This window comes from Arvicanthis niloticus, chromosome X (assembly GCF_011762505.2).
Source record: "Arvicanthis niloticus isolate mArvNil1 chromosome X, mArvNil1.pat.X, whole genome shotgun sequence".
Taxonomy (NCBI): domain Eukaryota; kingdom Metazoa; phylum Chordata; class Mammalia; order Rodentia; family Muridae; genus Arvicanthis; species Arvicanthis niloticus.
In genome coordinates, this window is record NC_047679.1 from 127,357,743 (window position 1) to 127,382,568 (window position 24,826).

Genomic DNA, 24,826 nt, shown 5'->3' on the forward strand with positions numbered 1-24,826 from the left:
ATTAGTATAAAGCCAAGTTTTAACTATTAAAAGAGTGACTTAGAAGGAGTAACAAAATACCCAAGGGAGCAAATATGGAGACAAAGTGTGGGACAGAAACTGAAGGAGAGGCCATCTGGAGACCATTCCACCTGGGTATTCATCCCATGTACAGTCACCAAAGATAGACTCTGATGTGGATATCAGGAAGTGCATGCTGACAGGAGCCTGATATGTCTGTCTCCTTAGAGGTCTCCCAGAGTCTGACATACCCAGAGGCAGATGCTCACAGCTAACCATTGATCTGATCAAGGGTTCCCAATGGAAGAGTTAGAGAGAAGACTGAAGGAGCTGAAAGGGTTTGTGGCCCCATGAGGAGAGCAACAATACCAACCAACCAGAGCCCCCCAGGGTCTAAACCACCAGCCTAGGAGCACATAGGGAGGTACCCATGACTCCATCTGTATATGTAGGGGAGGATGGCCTTGTTGGGCATAGGTGGGAGAGGAGATCCTTGGTCCCATGAAAGCTGAACACTGAGTGGGGGGGGGAATTTGAGGGTGGGGAGGTGAGAGTGGAGGGTAGGTGGGGGCACACCCTCATAGAAGCACAAGGAGGGGGGATGGAATAAGGGGCTCCTGGGCGGTGGGGGAAATGGGGTAAGGAGATAAAATTTGAAATGTAAATATAATATCCAATAAAAAAGGAAAAAATTAAATTAAAAAATGAATGAATTCTCCAGGAAACATGTATTTTACACATACACCTGGCAAAATGAAAATGTTTTCATGTAAGCTCTATATATTTCGTGTAGTTTCTTAATGTTATCTTACACTGAAGTCACAGCTCTTCAGTGGTATTGAATTTGTAGGAATGACTTTTGTCTTAATTTCATATGGTAGATGTAAGAAGTTATCACATCTCTAATGGCTTAAAAGCACCACAAACCTGAATATATAGATCTAGGCACAATTAACCTGAAATTACATTTACAGAGTTAAGGTCAGTCTTGATCAGGGCCCTACTCCCTCTGAAGTATCTGGTATAATAATCTATTGCCTTTTGCAGCTTTTAAAGCTTCATCAATTGCATTTCTTGGCTAGTGAGACTTTTCCTCTTTTTACAAGACAACATATTATCTTTCAATCCAGCCAGCTTCCTTTATCACAATACTTATTCTTTAATAGTGAAATACCTGACAATGCAGAATAATCTCTGTAGGTGGAAATCTTCAACTCTGTCACATCTAGAGATTGATTTTCATTATATACAGTCACATTTTCACATCCCAGAGACTTGGAGATACATTTTTAGAGTATATTATTCAGTATACGACAGCTTAAGTTATAGTCCTTAACATTACTGAAGCTCAGTACTCTCTTTTATATTTTAAAACTCAGATACTTGTTTACTAACACCAGTAACCCAACTAAACTGGCCACATTTTATTGAAAATAATTTTTGTACAAAATATTCTGATCATGTTTTTTCTCTAATAATGGCCATTTTAACTCATACCCATAAACCTTGTTATTCCTCTGCTTCAGTAACATCTGAAATATCACAGTAATAAATATAGAGCTTCCACCTGGGTTTTACAGAAATTTATCATGGCCCTTCAGCCCACATGATTATTTCCTGCCACTAAATACTTTCCTCTTGAGTTCTATAGTGTTGTACCTTTCTTAGTGTTTTTTACTTTTTCTTTGCTGCCATCTCCTCCTGTACCTGACCCAATGTGCTACTTCTCTCTGAAACATCATTTACTATTGATGTAACAACACTGTATGGCTTCAGGATATTGTTAGAAATGCCTTCTGTATGTGTATCTAGCACATCTGAGTGTATGCTTCACAGTCTCTGAATCTGCATTGGTTCAACAGCCTAAAAGAATTACTTTTTTGTGCTTCAGAAATTTTGCTGTGGGAAAAACAGGCAGAAAATGTTTCATATGCTTTAAGTTTCTGAGGAAAGGGGGCTAATGATATACAAACTTCTTCCTAGATATGAGTAACCCTGTACTAAAGTAAATTTCTCTAATTCTACATACTGTTTGAGAGACCATTTAAAGTGTATACAGCCTTTACTGAATATCAGTGAATTTATATCCTCAGAAGGCTGGAACAGATGCAACAAGTCATTTATATATATACAAAATCATTCCTGGGGGTTAGAGAAATGGCTCAGCAATTAAAAGCACTTGTTCCTTTTAAAGGAGACCTAGATCTAACCCCCATCACTAACCTGGTATCTCACAGCCATGAATAGTTCTAGTTCTAGGCAGATTTTATACCTTCTTTGGACTTTACAGGCAGCAAGCATGCACACAGTGCACACACACACACACAGAGGCAAAACACTCATACACATAAAACAAATCTTTATATGAAAAATTGTACCTTATAAGACCCAAGCTACTTTTTTGATTTGAGGCTGATTTTCCACCCTTGAATTTTTCTATTCTCTGCTCTACATTTGTATAGTTTTCACTGAAGACTATTTCTTCCTGGTTCCCAGGACAAAATGAGATAGGAACATTTGAGTAATTGTACTACTTCAACATTTGTATCTTTATTCCTTTGTTAACAATTCAGTTGCTTGAAATCCCAGAATCTGATGGTGCCATTACTGCCACCTCTACTCTGTCTATGCAAGTGTCATAGTTCCCCATTCTCCATGAAGCAACACTTACCAAAGACTGTGCGGGCAGGGACAGATTCTCTATTAAGCCAGAAAGATACTTGTGACAGAATGACAGTCATGATACATGGCAAGTAGGTCTGGATGACAAAGTAGCCAATTTTTCTCTTCAGATGAAAGTGGGTTGTCATGACGACATATTCTCCTGGACAGAGAATAAAATTAGGCAGCATGGAGTCATACAAACACTGTTAAAGCAACTTTGGCCACAATTCTGTGATTCCCAGAGATCCTCAATATTATATTCAAGTTAAGATTTCCTAACACCTTTCTAACTCTTGAGTTCAAAAGCAAAATTATAAAATAGTATTTTGGATGTTAAAAAATACAGTAATAATACACCATAACAGCTTGCTGATAGCAAGTCTGATGAGTTTATTTAAATTATGCTTTCATTTAATAATAAGAAATAATGGCATTTTATAAAGAAAGCACTTACTGTATGATACATACTCCTATAACACTTCATTAAATTTTTAATGTTCACAATGACACTGTGAAGTAAGGACTCCTCTGGTCCTCATCTTACAGGTCAAAAAACCTCAAACAATGAAGGTCTAAATACCTTGCACAGGTACCCAGCTAATAACTAGTAGTGTCTAAAATTAAGCCCACATAGGTTAAATCTACAGTTTATTCTTGTCAACACTATGCTTTGTTATTATATAGGCATTTCTTGATTTAGAACCAAAAGATCAAATTGGGCCTAAGGAAAAGGTTCAGCTACAATGAGCATACACAGGTTTCTGTGAAGGACTCTGGTTTAACTTTTAGCAATGTATCAGGCAACACGTGAAATTTCAGGTCCAGGAGAGCTTTTAATCTCTTCTTGGCTCTGTGAGCACCTACATACATATGTTGTACATATAGACAAGCAAACAGTCTCATACATATGAATATAGAAATTGGCAAGATATGACAAACAACATCCATACTAATTTTTACTCTACTAACATTGATCAGTAAATCTTTGCCTTTTTTCAATAGCATTTGATATAGGTGAACTCTCCATTTTCCATGAGTGGCAGAGGCAGAGAACATTGTGGTGTATCCTCAATTCAAGCACCATTAAAAATTGCTAGTCATCTGTAGAAGCTACTAACAGGCAAGGAAACAATTTTTCTAGTACATCTCTAGAGAGTACTAATTCCAGCAATGCTTTGATTTCATATTCCTAACCTCCAGATCTGAGAGATAAGAAATTTAGTCTCTTTGAAGCCAACCAGGTGTTAATAGGAACATGGGGTTCCCAACAGTAGCTAGATCTAGATACTCATCCACCTATTTTGTATAACTATTTGGGTATTTAACAAGTATTTTAACATTTTACTTTCTCTATTTTCTATTCTCTTCCAAACTAAACTTGCCAACAAATTATCCCACCTCAAAAACTAGTAGCTCTATGGTGTCTAAGACCAAATTTAAAATATTCAAAATTCTTTGTATCATATTCTTCCTCTGTTTCTGTATGTGACTTCCTGCTTCCTTCCTTTTCTTATTCTCCCTTCATGACCTGTATTCTCTTCTTTTGTTACCTTTGCTTTACTCTTTCCTACTGATAAGGAGTTTAGGATTTATTTTTCCCAAGAGTTGGACTTTGATTAGCTTGACCATTTTCCCTTTTAGTTTCATAGTTCTTAACCCATAATATCAAGCATACTCTCAATTCATATGAAATAGCTAATATATAAATATAATTGATATAATAATATTACTATATACTATTTAATATTCACGGTTGTACTCTATGAATCAGAAAATGAAGATAAATGTACTTGTACTTATGAAATGTTTATCAACCATTTGTTTGAAGTAGCTGAACATATTTTCTTCAAGCTTTTCTTTCCTTTCTTCATTATTAGCCTTGCTTTCTCTGTTCCAAATGGAAACCATCTCCTTACTGAGAACTAAAGGTTTGTACTGGTTGAGGAGCCAGCCCTTATTTCTGCCTTTAAAATTTTTTCAGATTATCTGGGTCCACTAGAAAAAGACAAGGGGGAAATGAAAGGCTACTTTAACACATCCATAGATGTTTGGCAAATTAATTCATTGTATCAATTCACTGGCAAGTTCTTTTCAAATAGATAGCCAGTATTTTCTATTATCTCTCCATGTTTTTTTCTGTCAAAATCAGAACTCAGCTTCCCACTAAATTGGAGGCATTTTTTCATCTTCTCATCCTATTCTCACTAGTGAGCTCCATTTTTCTGGTCTTGTCTTGTTTTGTTTTGTTTTAGCTTATTGAGTACCATCACCGTTGTGCATGAAATAGTAAATATGATGCATATTTTATACATAATTTGTTATCTGTTATTCAAGACAGAACTGTAGAACAGCTTGCCAAATTAATGTTGAGGTGGATTGTATGTTTCCTTCCTTTGTGCCTCTATTGCTGCCTTTTTTGCATAATTTGTTTTTATGACAGATGACTGTGTAAGTCACAAATAAACTCAATCTACACAGATGGTAGTTTTCCATGTCTTAAATCATGTTTGGAATTTTTCATCTCTCTACATCCATTTGACAAATTATTATATTAATTTAATTTAATTTTCTAAGAGGATAATTAAGATTCATACTTTAAGTTTTATATTACTAGAAGTTTAAACTTTTATTACAATATCAGTTTATTGCAATTGTTTATGTTATCTCTATATGTAGCCAGACCTAAAAATAAAGAATGAAAGAAGCATAATGAAAACACAGAGACATGAAAATTAAAATGCCTTTGTAGGCTCTTTCCACAGATAAATGACTAAATTGAAATGGATAGTGCCCAGTACAGAGAAAATGCAACTACAATAGAAGATAGTTTTTAATATTTCCTCTGTGTATGTGTTTCTTTTTTTCTGTTTTTCAACTTCTAAAACCAATTTTAAAAATCTTAATTATGCTCTCACACTTCAGTTTAGAAATTTGTCCAAGTTTATGATGAAACATAATATTTTGGTACCCACATACATCATTAGCTAAAGCTGCATTCTCTCTGGTGATTCTGAGGAGGAGGCTCCCAGTATTTCTCTGCTTGTAACCCTGCTGTACTTCTCTCTGACTTATTTGCTCTTCATGAGAAACCTTTTGTAATTATGCTGATCCTACTATCATGATCCAGGACCATGTCTTTATTGAAATACTATTGTAACCACTCCTTTTATAACCTAATATGCTCACAGGTTCTGGGATTAGGATGTGCCATCTTTATGGTATATTCACGTCATTCAAAAAAAAATATACCTTTAATCTTCTAAAAATAAAGAGGACAAGGAAACAAAGACTTTTATTGAATCGGGTAGAGGAGTGGAATGGTAGAGGGTGAGTGAAGTACACTATGTACTCATACTTGACACAAATAAATTCATGTTATATCTCTAAAAGTAAAAAGAGGTGCAGTAGAAGTACATTGTAAATATGGAGTAAACTAAACTATATATGCTTAAGGCATTGAATTTGTAGAGACATGTAACAATATTGCTTACCTCACAGTGATACTCAAGGCTAAAATGACTTAATACATGTCCATAGTGCTATGTCCAGTACATATTACATGTCCAGCAATTAGTCATTATTAATGTCATTACCATGCATGTGTTAATTTCATCATTGGTAAGAAAAATAAAATGAGAGTTTCCTGATGCATTAGTTTGCTGAGGCTGCCCTAATGAAGTACCAGGTATTGGATGTGCTAAAACAAGACAATTGTATCACCTCAGAGGTCTAAAATGAAGGCTTACTCTTCATAGAAACAATTAGATTACATTAGTGCAATATGACCTTATCTTCAGTGATTACATTTATATTATACTATCCCCAAATAAGATTCTGTTCTAAGGTGATACAGTTAACACTTTGACATATCTTTGGAGAAAATAATTGAATCCATAATTCTAGTATTTTTATAGAGAAAAGAAAACTTGGGTGCTCATATAGAGGCAGTGGGAAAAAGAATTGGTTAAATTTTCAGAGCAGCAGTCTGTGAAAATGCATTATTTTTAAAAATGTTCTGTCTGGATCATAGACAGATAATTACACTGTAGCAAAATGCTGTCTGGAAAAAGAGGGTCTACACAATATTGTTTATAGAATTAAATATAGGGCATAATGGTAGATAATTGGTTAAGTAGGCTATGAGCCCTGCACAATGCCATTACAAATGAAACTATTATTTTGCTGAGTTTAAACAATGAAATGCTACATTTTCCACTGAAAAACACAAACAATTGTCAAGAATTCTCTGGCCTTGAAAGAGAGAATTTATTATTTTACTTATATTTAAAGTAACTAAAACAAGTATTAATGCCTTTATTATAATTGCTGGTATATTGTTACTGATTTATATATGAATTATATATGTGATATATTATATATGATATATATATATATATATATATATATATATATCATATATATATATATATATGCATTTTCCTTGGCTCCTGGACATCTAATGACATGAAAACTTTATAAAACTTGTAATATTAAAAGTAGATAAAAATATAAAATAGAATAAATGGTATGAGTACCATTTATTTGGTACCATTTGGAACATCATATTAGTGCTCTAAAATGCCATTTAATTAAATTTTTGAATTGCTAAAAATGCAAAAGAAATTTTTCTGTATATCAATATATATCAGTAAATGTACTAAAAATTTTTAATTCTCTTATTTTAGATTTTTAAATTCCTATTTCTCTGTTTGTGTCTGTCTGCCTGTCTCCCTATCTCCCTCACCCTACCTCCACACCATCCTTTGTGTGTATGTGTGGTTGTGCACCTGAATGTGAGCACATGATTATGGATGTCTACGTAGGTCAAAAGAGGGTGTCAGATCCCCTGCAACTGGAGTTACAGATGGTTGTAAGCCACCAAGTATATGTTGGCAGTTGAACCTAGGTCCTCTTTAAGAGCAGCCAGTTTTCTTAACTACTGAGGCATGTCTCCAGTACCTTACTGACATTTTCCTAGGACATGCAATTGAAGAGTTAAACTGTTACTCTGAATCGTGGGTGGACTGGTTTCAGAAACCCCTATTAATACACAATCCCTGAATTCTCAGGTCTCTTGCATAAAATTGCATGACATATATAACTATGATATGTATATAAAAACCTATGATAACAGATACAGTACAAATAATTCATACTATATTTTGTGATAACAAGAAAAACTTCTACACGTGTTTAGTATACAATTAAGATAAATTTGCATTCCTCATTTAATTAAATCTGTAGATCGAGAGCCCATGGATACACTGAGTTGGTTGTATCTGAATGTCCTATGTTTGCTTCTCCATGCATTTTTAACATTACTATTATGAAAATGTATTTTCCATAATAAGGTAGTTTAAGCTATGGAATAAGATCTTGGACTGCTTCAATAGCCAGTCAGACTGATTTTCAAATTTGATACCAAGTATCAAAGTTCAGAGGGCAACCAGGACAAGTAACAAAATTAACTGGTGCAGAATACATTTCTGGGAATGGGACCTCCACAGCCCTGGGCAAAAGCATATCTAGTACATTATACACTCCCCTGGGTCCTGAAATAAAGGGCAGACAAGATGGTATGCTATAACATCACCAAGTCATAACATATATCTTAATAATGAAAGGATGACTGTATGTCCAACTTCATCAATAATTGTGGACTCACAAAGATTAGTGTTTGAAAATGTCAAAAACAATACTCCTCAAGTGACATCAGGGCACTGGGTTTCAGAGGGACTTAAGAACTTTCTGCTTGGGTTCACAGTTTGACTCTGACACTGCATAACAACATGGAATGGAATAAATTATTGAATTCATATATGCTTCAATTTCATCACTCTAATGGTATTCAAAACTGTTTTTGATTAAAGATTAAATAAGTTAGAAATATAGTGTTGTCAAATGATAAATATTACATAGAAATTTAATAAACAAATAAAGCAATACCTGTACTAGACCGGATTATCTCTGTCCCAACAACATGGCCAAGCAAGTCATACTGATTCAGGCGTGAGCCATCCTGTGCTACTTCCACAGATTTGTTCTTCCCAAGAGTCCAAGAATAAATTACTTCAGCTTTGGTATAGGCATCTATGGCAGGGGTATGTAAAAAGAAGTTTAAGGGAAAGGAAAATCATTTCCTATCATGTATATGATTTAATAATATTTAATTTAGTACAGCTTCCATCCCCAAAACATTCAGATATATTTTTGTCTTCCATTAAGTTCAACCTTCTATTCACCCATCCTTTCCTGTAATAAACACTCACTACTTATTATAGCATGTAGAACCTACATGAAATGAAACCACAATATTTTGTTCCTTTAATGACTGTCAATGTTCTAGACTGACACCTTTCCTTTTCTTGAAGGAAAGACTATATAGCGATGGGAAAGAATAAAATATCCCCTCATTCACAAATGTCAGACTCAAAAAAGGCAAGATCTGTGGAAATACCCAATGTGAGTGAACCAGGCTGGTAATAAAACATAAACTTCCAGGAATATAATAAAATTTTCTTTAATTAATGATGAGGTAAGTATATGGAATTGAGACAAAAATTCAAACTAATGATATTTTAAATTAAAATAATAATCCAAATTAAAATAGCAATAATTAATGATGACAATTTTATAAATTATTTATTACCACTCTAGTATGCAAAGCAGAAATTTCACGCCCTTTCTTTTGTACCAGGTTGTCAATGTTTTGTCTTAGATTTGAAATTAAAGCATCAAATGTAGAATTTTGTACAGATTAACAAAATTGAGAGGTGGCATAAAGATAAATAGTTTTTGTCAATACCATAATGAATGAGTTGGTTCCTTTCCAGAGAAAGGCAAATTTTTCTACATTAGATTTCATATTTAGAGTGAGCACCTTGACTTAACTCAGGCACCTAGGTTCACAAAGGGAAGCTAATCATCACACATTTTGCCACTTCAAGTTTTAAGCTGTCTTTTGTTAAAGTCAATGATAGAAAGTATCTCCACCATATCAAGACAGCTACTGTATCCTTAATATGCTCTAGTTACATAGTTTATCACAAAGCAAAGAATTGCTGGTGAATCTTCTAGTAAATAAATGTAAACTTTGGGTCTCTACAAAATTTTGCAATACTAAATATACTAATCATAAGCAGGTCTAGCATTAACATGTACTCATGTACATTAATTGTGACCTACATACATTATATTTTAGGACTTGTTTTCAAATAATTAAGTAAACCATTCTATGATTTATTTGTGATGAACAATATGCCAAGAACTCATTGATATCAAAATTCTCATTGGCACCATGACCAAATATGTATAATTTTATGGTAGTTTTATATCTGTCCTGTCATGTGAATCTAAAGAAAAATTTATAAGAGGGGAATAGGGATGATGATGGCTCAATTAGTAAAGTACTTGCCACATAAGCATGAGAGCTTATGTTCAGATCCCTCATCAATCGTATAAAAAGCTCAGGGCATGCCAATAGCTCCAGTGCTAACACAGTGGAACTCCATGACTGGTTTGTATAGCTAAATCAATAAGAGCCACACTCACTGGGATTGTCTCAAATGAGAGGTGGAGAGTGGTCCTTTCCTTTGATCTCAGATCAGTTATTGTAACATCAGAATGCTTGTGCCTCATGGAACCTTATAAACTAGCCTGACACTGTTCACTTCACCTCATGTCATTGGGTAAAATTATTATCACAAGAAATGGAAGATCAAGTACAGCAAATAAGTTCAATTATTCTCCTGTTAATAGTTATCTTTCTTAATCTTCTACTGTGTCCAGTTTAAAAAGTCAATTTCTCCAGGAGTATTTATGTATAGAAAAATACTATATACACACAATTTCACAGATTCTAACATCCAGTAATGGTCTCAGAATATATTCCTCTAGATAAAGGAGGTACCATATCTTAATTACAGTTTCCTATAATACACCACATAATTTTATATGTGAAGCTCAAGTAATTGTTAAAAAAATGCTCTCTAGGCATACCTAAAATAGTTTCAATTTCTATAACTCTCCCATCTGTTTTAGAGCACAGTTGTCTCAGTGTACCTTTTAATTTTTAAACTCTGATAGATATAAGAATTATTTCAATTGTCTCTTAAGAAAGCTATTAATAACAACTTATGTTAGACCCTATATTCAGAGGGATTACAAGGAATGTGTGAGCCCATAACAATCATGTATAAGAACTAGTCACCACACAACCTCAGTGGGTTGTGATCTTGTCAGATTTGAGTCTAATGTTATCAGAGCATTCAATTTAATAAAGCAGTAATAAATATGGAAACTTAAAATTAGGCAGCTAGGTTGGCAACCAGCAAGCCCTAGGGATGCTCTTTTCTCCTGCCATGCTTCCCTGTCTCCATTAATGCTGTGGTTCCAGGTGTGTATATCTATACTTGGATATTTGTGTGGTCACTGGGAATCCAAACTTGGGTTCTCATGTTGTAATCCAAACACTTTATTCACTGAGCCACCTCCCCAGCTTTTGACAAATGATTTTTTTAAAAAGCAACAAACACTGTATGGATCAAATATATTATATATGCATCTCCAATCCAAAACGTCTCTTCAGGAGAATTATGTTTATAGATGACGATAGTCTGCTGTGATTTAAAATTGGAAAAAATTACTATGCTGCTTATAATAGATCTAGTAGTCCCATTGTAGCTCTTTAAACCACTATAACTGAAAAGAGACAGAGTATTTCTTATAAATCCTTTCATGACCTTATGAAATTATGTTCTGATATATAATAATACAAATATAAATATACACATAGCAATGCTCTTAGTGGAATGTGATTTTACAGGATGTTGATTTCTTATATATTGGCCTTTAAACAGAAAACATCAAAGCTACTGAGTAGCAAAAAAGTGAAGATACAGACAGGTGTATCTCTCTGCTTAGGAATAGGTATACTTTAAGCATATGTACTAAATGGAGAAGGCACTAGAGAAAAATACAAAATAGAATGTTGACCATGTAACTTTCTTCAGTGAAAGATAAGTTATACATGATGTTTTCAACTCTAAGAAAGAAAATAAATTTCTTGGTAGATTTCTTAAGATGATGACTATATAGATCAGACATTAGTGAATGCTAGCTCCCAAATTCCAAGTAAGTCTTGAAGCCTAACATGTGGCATTTTTCTTATATGTAGAATACACTGAGGGAAATGACATAAAAAGAAAAGGGGGAAACTATTATAGAGAAGGTAAGAGTAGAAGGACAATCAGAAAACAAGCAAATACAATTAAAGTACATTGTGTGCATATAAAGAAATATCAAAATGTATCCCTTTACTTTGTACAATTATCATGCATTAGTAAAAATCCAGATGTTGTAATCCCCACCAGGGAGCTTGCTATTTTTGAAGGAAACCGAGACAGGCAAACATTTGTAATGCAATTGTGAGCATAAAAAGTATGCAACTTGGTGGGGGGGGGGAACAAGTAAGCATTAATTGAAACAAGACACGAACACTAGGGAAATTGTTTTAAAAATGATACTCTTCAGGTTACTATGATCCTTTTGTTGATCTCTAGAAGCTGTGGAAAGTTTCTTCTGGCAACTTTGAAAAACTTATTTCTTTCATTTTTAACATCATAATTTCAGCATTTCACCCTTCCCTTTCCTTGCTACTAATTCTCTCATATACCCTTTCTTGCTTTTTCTCAAATTCAATTAATTCCATTAATTATTGTCATATATATGTATATATATGTATGTATATATACACACATACACACATTATATATATATATATATATATATATATATATATATATATATATATATATTCTGCTCTGTCTGCATACTGTTACACATGTGTATGTTTTCAGGGCTGAGCATTTGGCACTGGATCACTAATTGATGTGCTCTTGCACAGAGAAGACTACTTCTCCAGCTCTCAGCATTCCCTAGTTTCCTATCATTCTTTGGGTAGGGTTCAGGCCTTGTGGGTCAGCACTCCCATCTACTTAGTCACATTCATTGGTGTTGCCCTTGTTCAGCTCATGTTTAGGCAGTCATGTTGGTGACACTATGGAGATTGTTACTAAAAAACACAACCATTTAAAATACAGAGTTGTAGAGCCCACTTCCATTGGATGCTACATCTAACTCATCTTAACACACTTAAGGCTCAGGGAACATAGTGGAAGAAGGAGAAATAGACTGAAGGAGCTAGAGAATTGGAGTTTCTGGTGACACTGTGTGTCCTAGTAATTCAGAAGCTCCACTCTTTTGACAACTTAATTAAATTCCCTCTGCTTTAATGTAGGAGTCCTGAAAGCAAAAGTTGTCAGAAGAAACTTCAACAGAATGATTTAAGAGTGTGAATCACTCACTCCTTGATGTGCTCAATTTCCTTCCCTGACAGTGTTCCTTAATTTCTCCTGCTATATCCTTCACATTGGTTATAGTCATCTCTTCTCCAACCTCTCTAGTCCTTGAGCCTCTTTTCATCTTTATTTACAGTAATTTCTTTGCTAATTCCATCATACCATCTGGACAGATGACAACTAAATTAACCCCCCTACTCTATAGAGCACTTAGAAATGAACAAAGCTTTAAATGTGTACTTTTCTATCAGAATTAAATCTTATCTTAGGGATACTGTTAATTTGACTAAGCCATTGTTGTAAAATCAAAAGAAGGAAGAAGCTGATACACTAAGTCAAAATTTCTAAAAATTCCAGGAATATTTAAGACTTACATGATCACAATCTGTCTTAGTTACAGTTTCTATTGCTGAGATGAAACATCATAATTAAAAAGCATGTTGGAGAGGAAAGGCTTTATGTGACTTAAACTTTCTTATTGCTGTTAATCATCAAAGGAAGTCACAACAGGAACACAAGCAGGGCAAAAACCTGGAGGCAGGAGCTGATGTAGAGGCCATGGAGGGTTCTACTTACTGGATTGCTCCTCATGGCTTGCTAAGCCTGCTTTCTTGTAGAACCCAGGACCACCAGCCCAGGGATGGCACCACCCACAATGGGCTGGGCCCTCCCACATCAACCATTAATTAAGAAAATGCCCTAAAGACTTGCCCACAGCCTGATTTTATGGAGGTATTTTCTCAGTTGAGGTTCCCTCCACTCAGATGACTCTAGTTTCTGTCAAACTGACATAAAACTAGCCAACACAGAGGCTAACATAAAAGGTGTTTCCCTGACTTCTTTCTCAGTCCGTTTGTCATTTGTATATAGGAGGGCTACTGGTTCTTATTGTTGTTGTTTTGTTTTATGTTTTGTTAAAATTTTGTATTCAGCATCTTTGCTGAAAGTGTTTATCAGTTGTAGGAAATCCCTGGTAGAATTTTGGGGTCACTTGTGTATACTATCATATCATCTGCAGATAGTTGATACTTTTACTTCATTCTTTCCAATTTGAAACCCAGTGATAACCTTCAGTTGTCTTACCGTTCTAGCAAAGACAGAAAGTACTAAAATGAATAGATAGGGAGAGAGTGGACAGTCTTGTCTAGTTCCTGATTTTAGTGAAATTACTTTGAGTTTCTCTCCATTTAATTGATGTTGGCTACAGGGCTGCTGTAAATGGCCCTTATTATGTTGAGGTATGTTCCTTCTGTCCCTAGTCACTACAGGACCTTTATCACGAAGTAGTGTTGGATTTTTTCAAAGGCCTTTTCTGCAAGTAATGAGATGATCATGTGGCTTTTGTCTTTTGGTCTGTTTTAATGGTGGATTACATTGTTTTGAGTTATGTATGTTTAACTATCCCAGAATTCCTGGGATAAAGTCTACCTGATCATGGTGGATGATCTTTTTGATGTGTTCTTGGATTTGGTTTTCAAGTTTATTTTATTGAGAAATTTTGCATCTATGTTAACAAGGAAAACTGGCTTGCAAATCTCTTTCTTTGTTGTATCTTTATGTAGTTTAGGTATTAAGGTAATGTGTGCTCATAAAAAAATAGGCAATGCTCCTTCTTTTTCTGTCTTGCAGAATAGTTTAAGAAGTATTGGCATTAATTTCTCCTTAAAAGCCTGGTAGAAATCTGTGTTGAATATGTTTGGCACTGTGCTTTTTTTGGGAGATTGCTTCTATTTCACTAGAGACTATAGGTCTGTTTAGTTGCTTATCTGATCCTAATTTAAATCTGATAGGTGGCATATATCAAGAAAATTATCCAATATGATCGGGAACAGATTTTAAAAGTATGTTCTGGATTTCCTTGGTGTCTTTTGTTATATTCCCCCATTTTAATCTCTATTGTTATTAATTTGGATTTTCTCTCTTTAAGTTAATTTGGCTGTGTTCATTGATCTTATTGACTTTCTCAAAGAACCAACTCTTCATTTCATTTATTAATTTTGGCCATTTTTCTTTTTTTTTTCTTTTATTGAATATTTTCTTTATTTACATTTCAAATGTTATCCCCTTTCCAGGTCTCCCATCCAGAAATCCCCATATCCCATATCCCCTGCTTCTATGAGGTTGCTCCCCCACCCACCCACCCACTCCTGTCTCCCCACCCTGGTGTTCCCCTACACTAGAGCATCCAACCCCCACAGGACCAAGGACTGTTCCTCTCATTGATATCTAACAAGGTCATCCTCTGCCACATACCATAGCCAGATCCATGTGTACTCTTTTGTTGGTGGTCCAGTACCCAAGAGCTCCAGGGGTTTGGCCAGTTGACACTGTTGCTGCAAACCCCCTCAGCTCCTTCAGTTACTTCTCCAACTCCTATCTGGGACCCTGTACTCAGTCAATGGTTGGCTGTGAGAATCCACCTCTGTATTTGTCAGGCTCTGGCAAACCCTCTTAGGAGACAGCCATATGAGGCTCCTGTCAGCAATTACTTCCCAGCATCCTCAGTAGCATCAAAGTTTGACTTCTGTATATGGGATGGATCTGTGGGGAGGCAGTCCCTGGATGACCTTTCCTTCAGTCTCTGCTCCACACTTTGTCTCCATGTTTCCTCCTGTGAGTATTTTGCTCCCCCTTCTAAGAAGGACTGAAGCATCCACAATTTGGTCTTCCTTCATCTTGACTTTCATGTGGTTTGTGAGTGTGTCCACAAATATCCACTATCAGTGAGTGTATACCATGTGTGTTCTTCTGTGACTGGGTTATCTCACTCAGCATGATATTTTCAAGCTCCATCCATTTGCCTATAAATTTCATGAAGCCATTGTTTTTAATAGCTGAGTAGTACTCCATTGTGTAAATGTATCAAATTTTCTGTATCCATTCCTTGGTTGAGGGCCCTCTGGAACAAATGGCACCTGGTTCAACTGACAGTCAACATGTAGAGGAATGCAAATTGATCCATTCCTATCTCCCTATACAAAGCTCAAGTCCAAGTGGATCAAGAACCTCCACATAAAACCAGATAAAACTGAATCTAATAGAAGATAAAATTGGGAAAAGCCTCAAAAACATGGGCACAAGGGAAAAGTTCCTGAACAGGACACCAATGGCTTATGCTCTAAGATCAAAAATTAACAAATGGGACCTTATAAAATTGCAAAGCTTCTGTAAGGCAAAGGACACTGTCAATAGAACAAAATGGCCACCAACAGAGTGGGAAAAGATCTTTACCAGTCCTACATCTGATAGAGAGCTAATATCCAATATATACAAAAGAACTCAAGAAGTTAGACTTCAGAGAGCCAAATAACACTATTAAAAATGGAACAGGGCTAAACAGAGAATTCTCACCTAAAGAAATGTTCAACATCCTTAGTCATCAGGAAAATGCAAATCAAAACAACCCTGAGATTCCACCTCACACCAGACAGAATGGCTAAGATCAAAAACCCAGATAACAGCAGATGCTGGCAAGGATGTGGAGAAAGAGGAACACTCTTCCATTGTTGGTGGGATTGCAAGATGGTACAACCACTCTGGAAATCAGTCTGGCAGTTTCTCAGAAAATTGAACATAGTATTATTACCTGAGGACCCAGCTATACCACTCCTGGGCATATACCCAGAAGATGCTCCAATATATAACAAGGACACGTGCTCCACTATGTTCATAGCAGCCTTATTTATAATAGCCAGAAGCTGGAGACAACCCAGATGTCTTTTAACAGAAGAATGGATACAGAAAATGTGGTACATTTATACAATGGAATACTACTCAGCTATTAAAACAATGAATTCATGAAATTCATTGATTTTTTTGTATTGCATTTTTGTCTTTACTGATTTTTCAGCTCTGCATTTGATTATTTCATGCCATGTTTTCTGTTTTCTTTGGGATGTGATTTATTCTTTTTGTTGTAGAAGAGCTTTCAGATGCACTGTGATGAGATCTCTCCAATTTCTTTGTGTGGGCACTTAGTGCTATGTACTTTCCTCTCGGCTCCAAATTCTTTGTGTCCCATAAGTTTGGATATGCTGTGTATTAATTTTCATTGAATTATAGAATGTTTTAATTTCTTTCTTTATTGCTGCCTTGACCCGTTTTTTATTCAGTAGAGAGTTGTTCAGTTTCCTTGAGTTTGTAAGCTTTCTGGGTTTTTTTCTGTCATTGTCATTTTTTCAGCTTTAATGGTGAATATCATTTGTGGTGCTCAGATAGGCTTCAGGGTACTATTTCAATTTTTGTGTCTATTGAGACTTTCTTTGTGACCCACTATGTGGTAGGTTTTTGTGAAAGTTACAGAAGTGCTGAGAAGAAGGTATATTCTTTTGTGTTTGTGTAAAATGTTCTGTAAATATTCACAATATCTACTGGGTTTATAAAGTCCCTTAACTCCAGCATTTCTCTGTTTAGTTTTTGTCTGGATGACTCGTCTATGGGAGAGATGGTTATCTCTCAGCAAAGGTCAATATGTGATTTAAGCTGTAATAGTGTTTCTTTTGGGTGCTCTTGTGCTTGGTGCACAGATGTTCAGAATTGCAATGTCTTCTTGGTGGACTGTTTGGCTTACACTTCCACATCATAGTTCATCATTGTAGGAAGTCAGGTTGGGAACTCAACAGGGAAGGAACCTGGAGACAAGAGCTGGTGCAGAGGCCATGGAGGGTGCTGCTTACTGGCTTGCGCAGCCTGATTTCTTATAGAACCCAAGACAACCAGCCCAGGGCTGGTACCACCCTCAATAGGCTGAGTCCTTCCTCATTGATAGTTAACTGAGATAATGCCTAACAGCCAAATCTTATGCAGGCATTTTCTCAACTGAGGTTTTCTCCTTTCAGATATTTCTAACTTGTGCCAAGTTGGTAGTTCATCTGAATAAATAGGATGGTTTTTCTGTGCAGAGTTGAGTGAGTCTGGGCCCCCAGTTCTCTCTGGACAGGCCTCTGGTTGCAGCAGCCAGGAAACATGAGGTTAGAGTAGGTTGAAAATAGAAAACATGGAGGCAGATATCACAGATCTTCAAAACAAGCTTAAAGTGTGTGAAAAGGAAACATTGCACAGTAAAGCTTACAGTTGGCGTAGAGGTAAAGTGAATTGCAGAATCAATTGGATAAATATCATGAAGAAATGTTGGCAAGTGAGGAGTATAACCAAGAGAAGAAGTATACCTGTCAAAGAGAAGTGGAGCTTAAGAGTCAGATGTTGGAAAGTTTGAGCTGTGAATGTGAGGTTGTAAAACATCAAATGAAAATGCAGCTGGGGCAGTTAGAAATCAGCTAAATAGAAACCACAGGCAGGAAGTGAATGACCTGGAAAATAAGTCAGAAAATCTCATAGTGGAATTAGATGAAGTGAGATTTAGTGACAAACAGCTGAAGCAGAAGCTGGGTCATCAGGAGGAACTTCTCTCTCACAAATCCTAAGAACCCCAACTACTAGCTGAGCAGCATGTGCTCAATAGCATGTTTTCAGAGGTGCTGGATCTTCAGATTGAGCTAATTGTAATGGAAGAGGTGAAGAATGCCTTCAATGAAGAGGTGAACAAACTGCAGTACAAGCAAGAGCAACTGGACTGTTTCAGTATTCCCCTACTGCACCAGGTAGACTGACTTAAAGAAGGAAAAGGAAAGCAGGAGCAAGAGAAGGAAGCCTGCATAGAAAACCAAGATCCTCAGGTACAGTACTTCAACAAGCCTTGAATCCAAACAGCAAACTCTGTGTTCACAGAGGTGGAGGATGGCAGTGGAATGCCATCTCAGTTTGATGAAAGTCAAAAGTATCAGTCACCAAAGAAGCAAAAATTCTTGGAGAATTCCAGAGAGCAGATGAGCAACATGAAGTTACAAATGTCTATTCTGCTGAGGATGAAGAGACCAGGATCTCAAAACAAATGTGAGCAGCAGGAATGGTTGTCTGCCATGGAATAGAAGAATGGTGAAATAAAACACCTCTTAGGTGAAATTAGTAATCTGGAGAAATTTAAGAATTTATATGAAAGTATGAAATTTAAGCCTTCCACACTAGCCGTTCCTTATACCCTAGATGACAGCACTTATTACACAGACATACTTCAGTTAAAGCATGATAAACTAAACAAAGAAAATGAGGGCACAAAAAGGCAAATTGTTCATCCAGAGACTGAAGACATCATTTGAGAGCCAAGGGACCCTGGATATTGAGTGGAAATTGTTTGCAAATGAAAGACACCTGCAGCTTTTAGAAAGTGAAAGTAAGAACCTGAGAGCTAAGCTAGATGAATCAAAGCTGAAGTATAAACCTGAATTGATAATTGAAGTACCTATCTCAAAGAATCGTAAGTTGCTGTGGTTGAATATAACCATCCTGGAAGAAACTGCTGCTGCCAGTGCTGTGGTGGAAGAAGCTTCTAGATTTCCACTTACGAGAGAGGAGAAGGAGTCCTATCTTAACAACTTAAAAGATAACAACACTATGCAGTGGGAACAGCCAGCCTGTCTCTCCTTACAAGAGCCTGCCTGTGGATACTCATTCAAAGAGGGAGATGAAATGTGTAAAGCTTGTGCACGATCCAGCTAACACTGAGTCCTTACCTGAACAACGTGGGAACACCCCCAATTCTCCCAGGTTAACTGCAGAATCAAGGCTTCAAACAAAGTGAGGGAAAGAGACTATAAGCAAATTGTCAAAACGAGCTTATAAGAAATCCTACAGCATTATGTATGTGTCCTCTAAGTCAAAACCAGAGATACAGTGCCCACAGCAGTAGTGAGGTCTGCATGGTGGACCTTGCTAATGGTCATTCCTATGCATGGGACACCCATGTGGAGCATTTGCATAAACCAGTGCTAAGACCTGGTGTTCTCATTCCTCTGTGACCAAGAATTCAGATGTGGCTGTGAATCTGACCCAGAAGTTCCTTAAATGATGATCCCTCTCAGCACTGTGAATCACAGAAAACAAAACACCAGAAGGAAATGTTATAATTTAAACCTATTTGCTACACTGGATGTGGATTTTGAAAGTTGTGTGATACATAATATAGCTTTAGAATGAAACACTGGAAAATAGAACACTGATTATTAATTATATTTTTCCTTGTATGTCTTTACGAACTTAGATTTCCCTATCTTTGTAAAAATAGTGAATATGGCTTGAGATATATATTATTACAAAGTGTTTTAAAGGTTTAAAGTACATATATTAATTCATATATAGAAGCCTTTGTGACTCAAAGGTACTAAATAATTTTGAAATATAAAATAAAAAACACTATGGAGCACAGTTGACCCCTTTTTATGTTGACACACAAACACATCACTATTGTAAGACAACCCTTCCTTTCATATCCATCCCCAAGATCCCTCATTAAAATTACAAATAACTTTAAAAGTCCCACAATCTTTACAAATTCAGACATACTAAAAAAAATTAGTCCATTTAAAACAGCTAATTAAAAAAAAAAAACAAAAGTCTTTAAAATTCAGTCTCACTGTGAGTTTCAGTAAAATCCAAAAATAAATTAAATACTTTAATTCAAGAGGGAAGAACCAGGGTATAGTCACAATCAAATAAAAGTGAAAATTAAACTTCAAAAATATAAATAACCCAGTATTCAATGACTAGATTACTCTTGATCGTCAGTGCTCCTTCAAGGAGTGTGGGTCACTTCTTCAGCTCCTCCTTCTGCAGCACTCACAGCTTATCTTCTAGGCTCTGGCTGGCTCCACTCCACTGTTGCTGCTGTTCTAGATGGTCATCCCATGGTACTGGCATCTCCAATATGCTGGGGTCTTCAACTGCAATTAGGCTTCACCAATAGCCTCTCATAGGCTCTCTTTATGGTGCCAAGCCTCAAATCCTTTGCATGACCCCTTTAGTCCTGGACCATCAACTACAACTGAGGCTGCATCTTCACCAATGGCCTTCCATGGCCTCTCACAGTGCTGAGCCTCAGCTGCTCTTCATGACCCCTTCATGCCTTCAAAACCAGTACCACCTGGGTGACTCTTACACATTACCAAGCACAGCTGCTGCTGGATGTACAACCTTGGCTATCTCTGGAACACAGCTTCTGTGTGTTCTCAGAAAACACTTCCCAGAAGATTTGACCTTAGTGTTGTTGGTCTTTTCTTAGTCACCACTAATTTCTCAGCTCCAGCTCACCAGCATCAATTGTCCCAGTAACTTCAAAGATGCTAGTCTCTTGTTAATCACAGCTGACTCTTCAACCCCAGGTGATGAGAATGTCATATCTTAATTCAAAGTATCAAAAGACTGTGCTGGGGTCCTTGAATTTCCCTCTGGAACTTCACATGTCATCTGCTCCTCTCTCTTTTATCTTCCAAGCTCCAACAGAACATCCCACTGAGCTCTCAACACTCAATAGCTTTTTGAACCCAAAGTCCTTCCTCAATCCTCCTCAAAGCATGGTCAGGATTGTCACAGTAATACTCACTATATGGGTAACAACTTGTTTTAATTAGGATTTTTTTTATTGCTGCAATGAAGCACCATGACCAAAAAGCAAGTTGTGGAGAAAGGGTTTATTTGTCTTACATTTTCACATTGCTGTTCATCATCAAAAAAAAAGTCAGGACAGGAACTCAAATGGGGCAGAAACATGGAGGCAGGACCATGGCGAGGTGCTGCTTTCTGACTTTCTTCCCATGGCTTACTCAGCCTGTTTTCTTATAGAACCCAGGACCAACTCAGGGAGAGCACTAACCACATCTCCCAATCAATCACTAGGAGGGATTGTAGCACCAGAGGGGTCAAGGACACCACAAGAAAACCCAGAGAATGAACTAACCTGGGCCCAAAGGGGATCACAGAGACTGAAATGCCAACCAGGGAGCCTTCATAGTACTGACCTCTGCACATATGTAACAGTTGTGTAGCTTGGTCATCTTGGACTCCTAAGAATGAGGGTAAGGGCCTGCTTTTGGGACCCCTTTCCTCCTACTGGGCTGCCTCTTACAGCCCTAATATGAGGGGAGGTGCCTAAACTTAGTGCACCATGATATGACATGCTCAGTTGATATCTCTGGATGGACTGATCTTTTGTGAAGGGAAACCAAAGGAGCAGTGAATCTGGGGGAGGAGGAGGGGAAAGGGACTGGGAGGAGAAGGTGGACAGGAAGCTATAGTCAGTCAGGGTGTAATATGAGAGGATACTTTTTAATTAAAAAAATAAGAAAACACCCAGATGTTGGATCTTATAGAGGAATTCACTCAGTTTGAACTCTCTCTCCTTTCAGATAACTCTAACTTTTCAAGTTGATATAAGACTAGCTAGTACACAATTTGATCACCTGATTTCATTTAGTATGTGTCTATGCCTTTAATACTACATTCTGCTGGTGGCAAGTCATCCTTCAAAATTACATATGTTTATGTGTATATAGTTGTGATGGTTAGCTTAAATTTTCAACTTCATATAACCTAGAAAAATGTGTTTACATTGTGCTGGGCTGTGGGCATATGTGCTGGTTAGTTTTCTGTCAACATGATATAAGCTGGAGTTATTTGAGAAGAGATAGGCTCAACTGAGAAAATGCTTCCATCGTAGTGGCCTGAGACAAGTCTGTTGGGCATTTTATTTATTATTATTAATGTAGGAAGGCCCAGCCCACTATGAGTGGTGAATCTGTGGGAAAATGGCCCTGGATTGTATAAGAAAGGTAGCCGACCAAGCCAGGAGAAGCAAGCCAATGATGGACTATGATCAGGGAGTATAGGTCAAATAAACTTTCCTCGCCAAGTTGTTTTGGTTCAGAATGCTTTTTACAAAAGTAGAAAGCAAATTAGAAAAGAAGGTCTGTGGATGATTGTCTTACTTGATTTGAGAAGATCCAGCCCACTGTGGGTGGAGCCATTCGCTAGGCAGGGTTTTGAGAATTATATTAATAGAGAAACTGAGCTTACCACAAGGAAATTAGTCACAATGCATGCATTCATTTCTGTGCTCTTGGATATGCATGTGATGTGGCTCACTGGTTGAAGTTCCTGACAACCTTCCCACAGGAATACACTGTAACATGGAATTGGAAGGTAAAATAAACCACTTTCTTCCCTGAGTTATTTTTGTCAGGGTAGTTTATCACAACAACTGAAATAAAACTGTAAAGTATATGCAAATTGTGAGGGTATTCTCCCAAGAAATAACAGATTGGGGGAGTAAAACAAATTTTTAGACTAGGAGTTTTGATCTGTGGCTCTAGTTTTATTTATAATTCATATCATTTTGCAACATCATCTCACATATAAACCCTACACTTTAATATATCAGGAATTTAGAAATAGTATTTATAGCAATTATACATCAGTTACTGAGGACTTCTACCACAAATTAATGATTCCTGTTTTTGCATATAGCAGAAATAGAACCACACTGCAAATGTACTTAGATATCTGGCTTTTCTCAGTAAGCTATCTGTGATGGCATTCATCTGGTTAAGCATAATTGCCAATATTGTATTTTGGTATGAATATATCCTATATTTTTACTCCATCCTGATGTGCCCTAGGGTAGTTTACTGTGAATATATTACAAGTAGTTCTTCTATATATGTTATTTATATGAATATTTTGATAAAGATAAACATTTATATTTGGAAATATACTAATGACAAGAAATACAAAGTTGTTTCATATGTATATGCACAGTACTGTGTGTGACCAATTTTCCCCTAAAGTTCTACAAATCTATATTCTTATCATAGTTCACAAGATAACAGTTGCTCTAAAATATGATCCATATATGGAATTTTCTGAGTTTTTTATAATAGTTATTTTACTGAATGTATAATGGTACACTTTGGATTTGAATCTTTGTTTCTTTGCTAATGTAGTCATCAACCACTCTGTAAGTCCATATGTGAAAGAGAAACAGACAAAGTCAGTATCTTGTAAATTACCAATTTATCACTAGGGCCCTTTCTTTTTCTGCTAAAGTTTTTCATTGCTTTCTAGAGATTTGTAAGGAGTCTTATGCATTTGAATATTTTGAAGTACTCTTTCCATCTGATGAAAAGCTTTCATAGTATCTTCTTGATTAGCTTTAGGACTTTGTTTGCTTGTTTTTAGACAGAATCTTGCTTTATAAACCAGGCACCCTGGAATTCTCACTATGGAGCACTATCTTGCCTCAAACTCACATCGGTCCTTCTGTGTCAGATTCCTCAGTGAGTAATAAGATTATAAGCATGAACTACCTCTGCCCTACCTATGATGCCTTTTTATTCTCTTAATGATCTTTTGATAAGTAGAAATCTTTAATATTTAAGACATCACAGGTATATTCTCAGTTTTAAGGTTAGTGCTTGTTACACCTTTGTAAGACTAACTCCTCCAAATCATGAAGATATTCTCTTACATTTATTTACATCTGAAAGTTCCGGGGTTTTTTTTTCCAATATGTTTAAAACTGAAATAGAATTACATTGCTTTCCTCCTCCAGCTCCTCCCAAATAACCTCCCTCAAACCCTTCCTATGTCCCTCCTCAAGTTGATAGCCTCTTTCTCTTTACTTAAAGTTCCAATACATTTGGATTTTATTTTTGCATGTACTTGATATAAAATAAGAGCCTAAGATCTCTCTCCATGTCTCATTAATTCTGTGCTATTTAGCTTCATAACAATAAAATCTTGTCTAAATTACTATAGCTTCAAGTGGATTTGATTTCATTGTGAATTGTATGGATTTATTTTTATTCAAGATAATTATTATTGAAGAATCTTAAGTATTCTTAGCATATTAATATTACCATACAAACTTTAAAATCAGCAGTTTTCTTTATATTTATCATACTTAGTGTCTATGTACA

General features: G+C 36.2%; 1 protein-coding gene and 1 pseudogene across 3 annotated transcripts in view; one reads left to right on the plus strand and one right to left on the minus strand.

The window, feature by feature from the left end:
* Gabra3 (gamma-aminobutyric acid type A receptor subunit alpha3) overlaps positions 1-24,826 on the minus strand; it is a 213,674-nt gene that overhangs the window by 16,684 nt on the left and 172,164 nt on the right. For all 3 annotated transcript variants that reach the window (XM_034484920.1, XM_076918611.1, XM_076918610.1), the window contains 2 exons: positions 8,611-8,754; positions 2,672-2,824 (listed from right to left, as the gene is read on the minus strand). In XM_034484920.1, the coding sequence (XP_034340811.1) occupies positions 2,672-2,824; positions 8,611-8,754 (297 nt within the window). The remainder of the gene's footprint in view (positions 1-2,671; positions 2,825-8,610; positions 8,755-24,826) is intronic.
* Positions 18,019-19,767, plus strand: LOC117694138 (protein Spindly pseudogene; annotated as a pseudogene).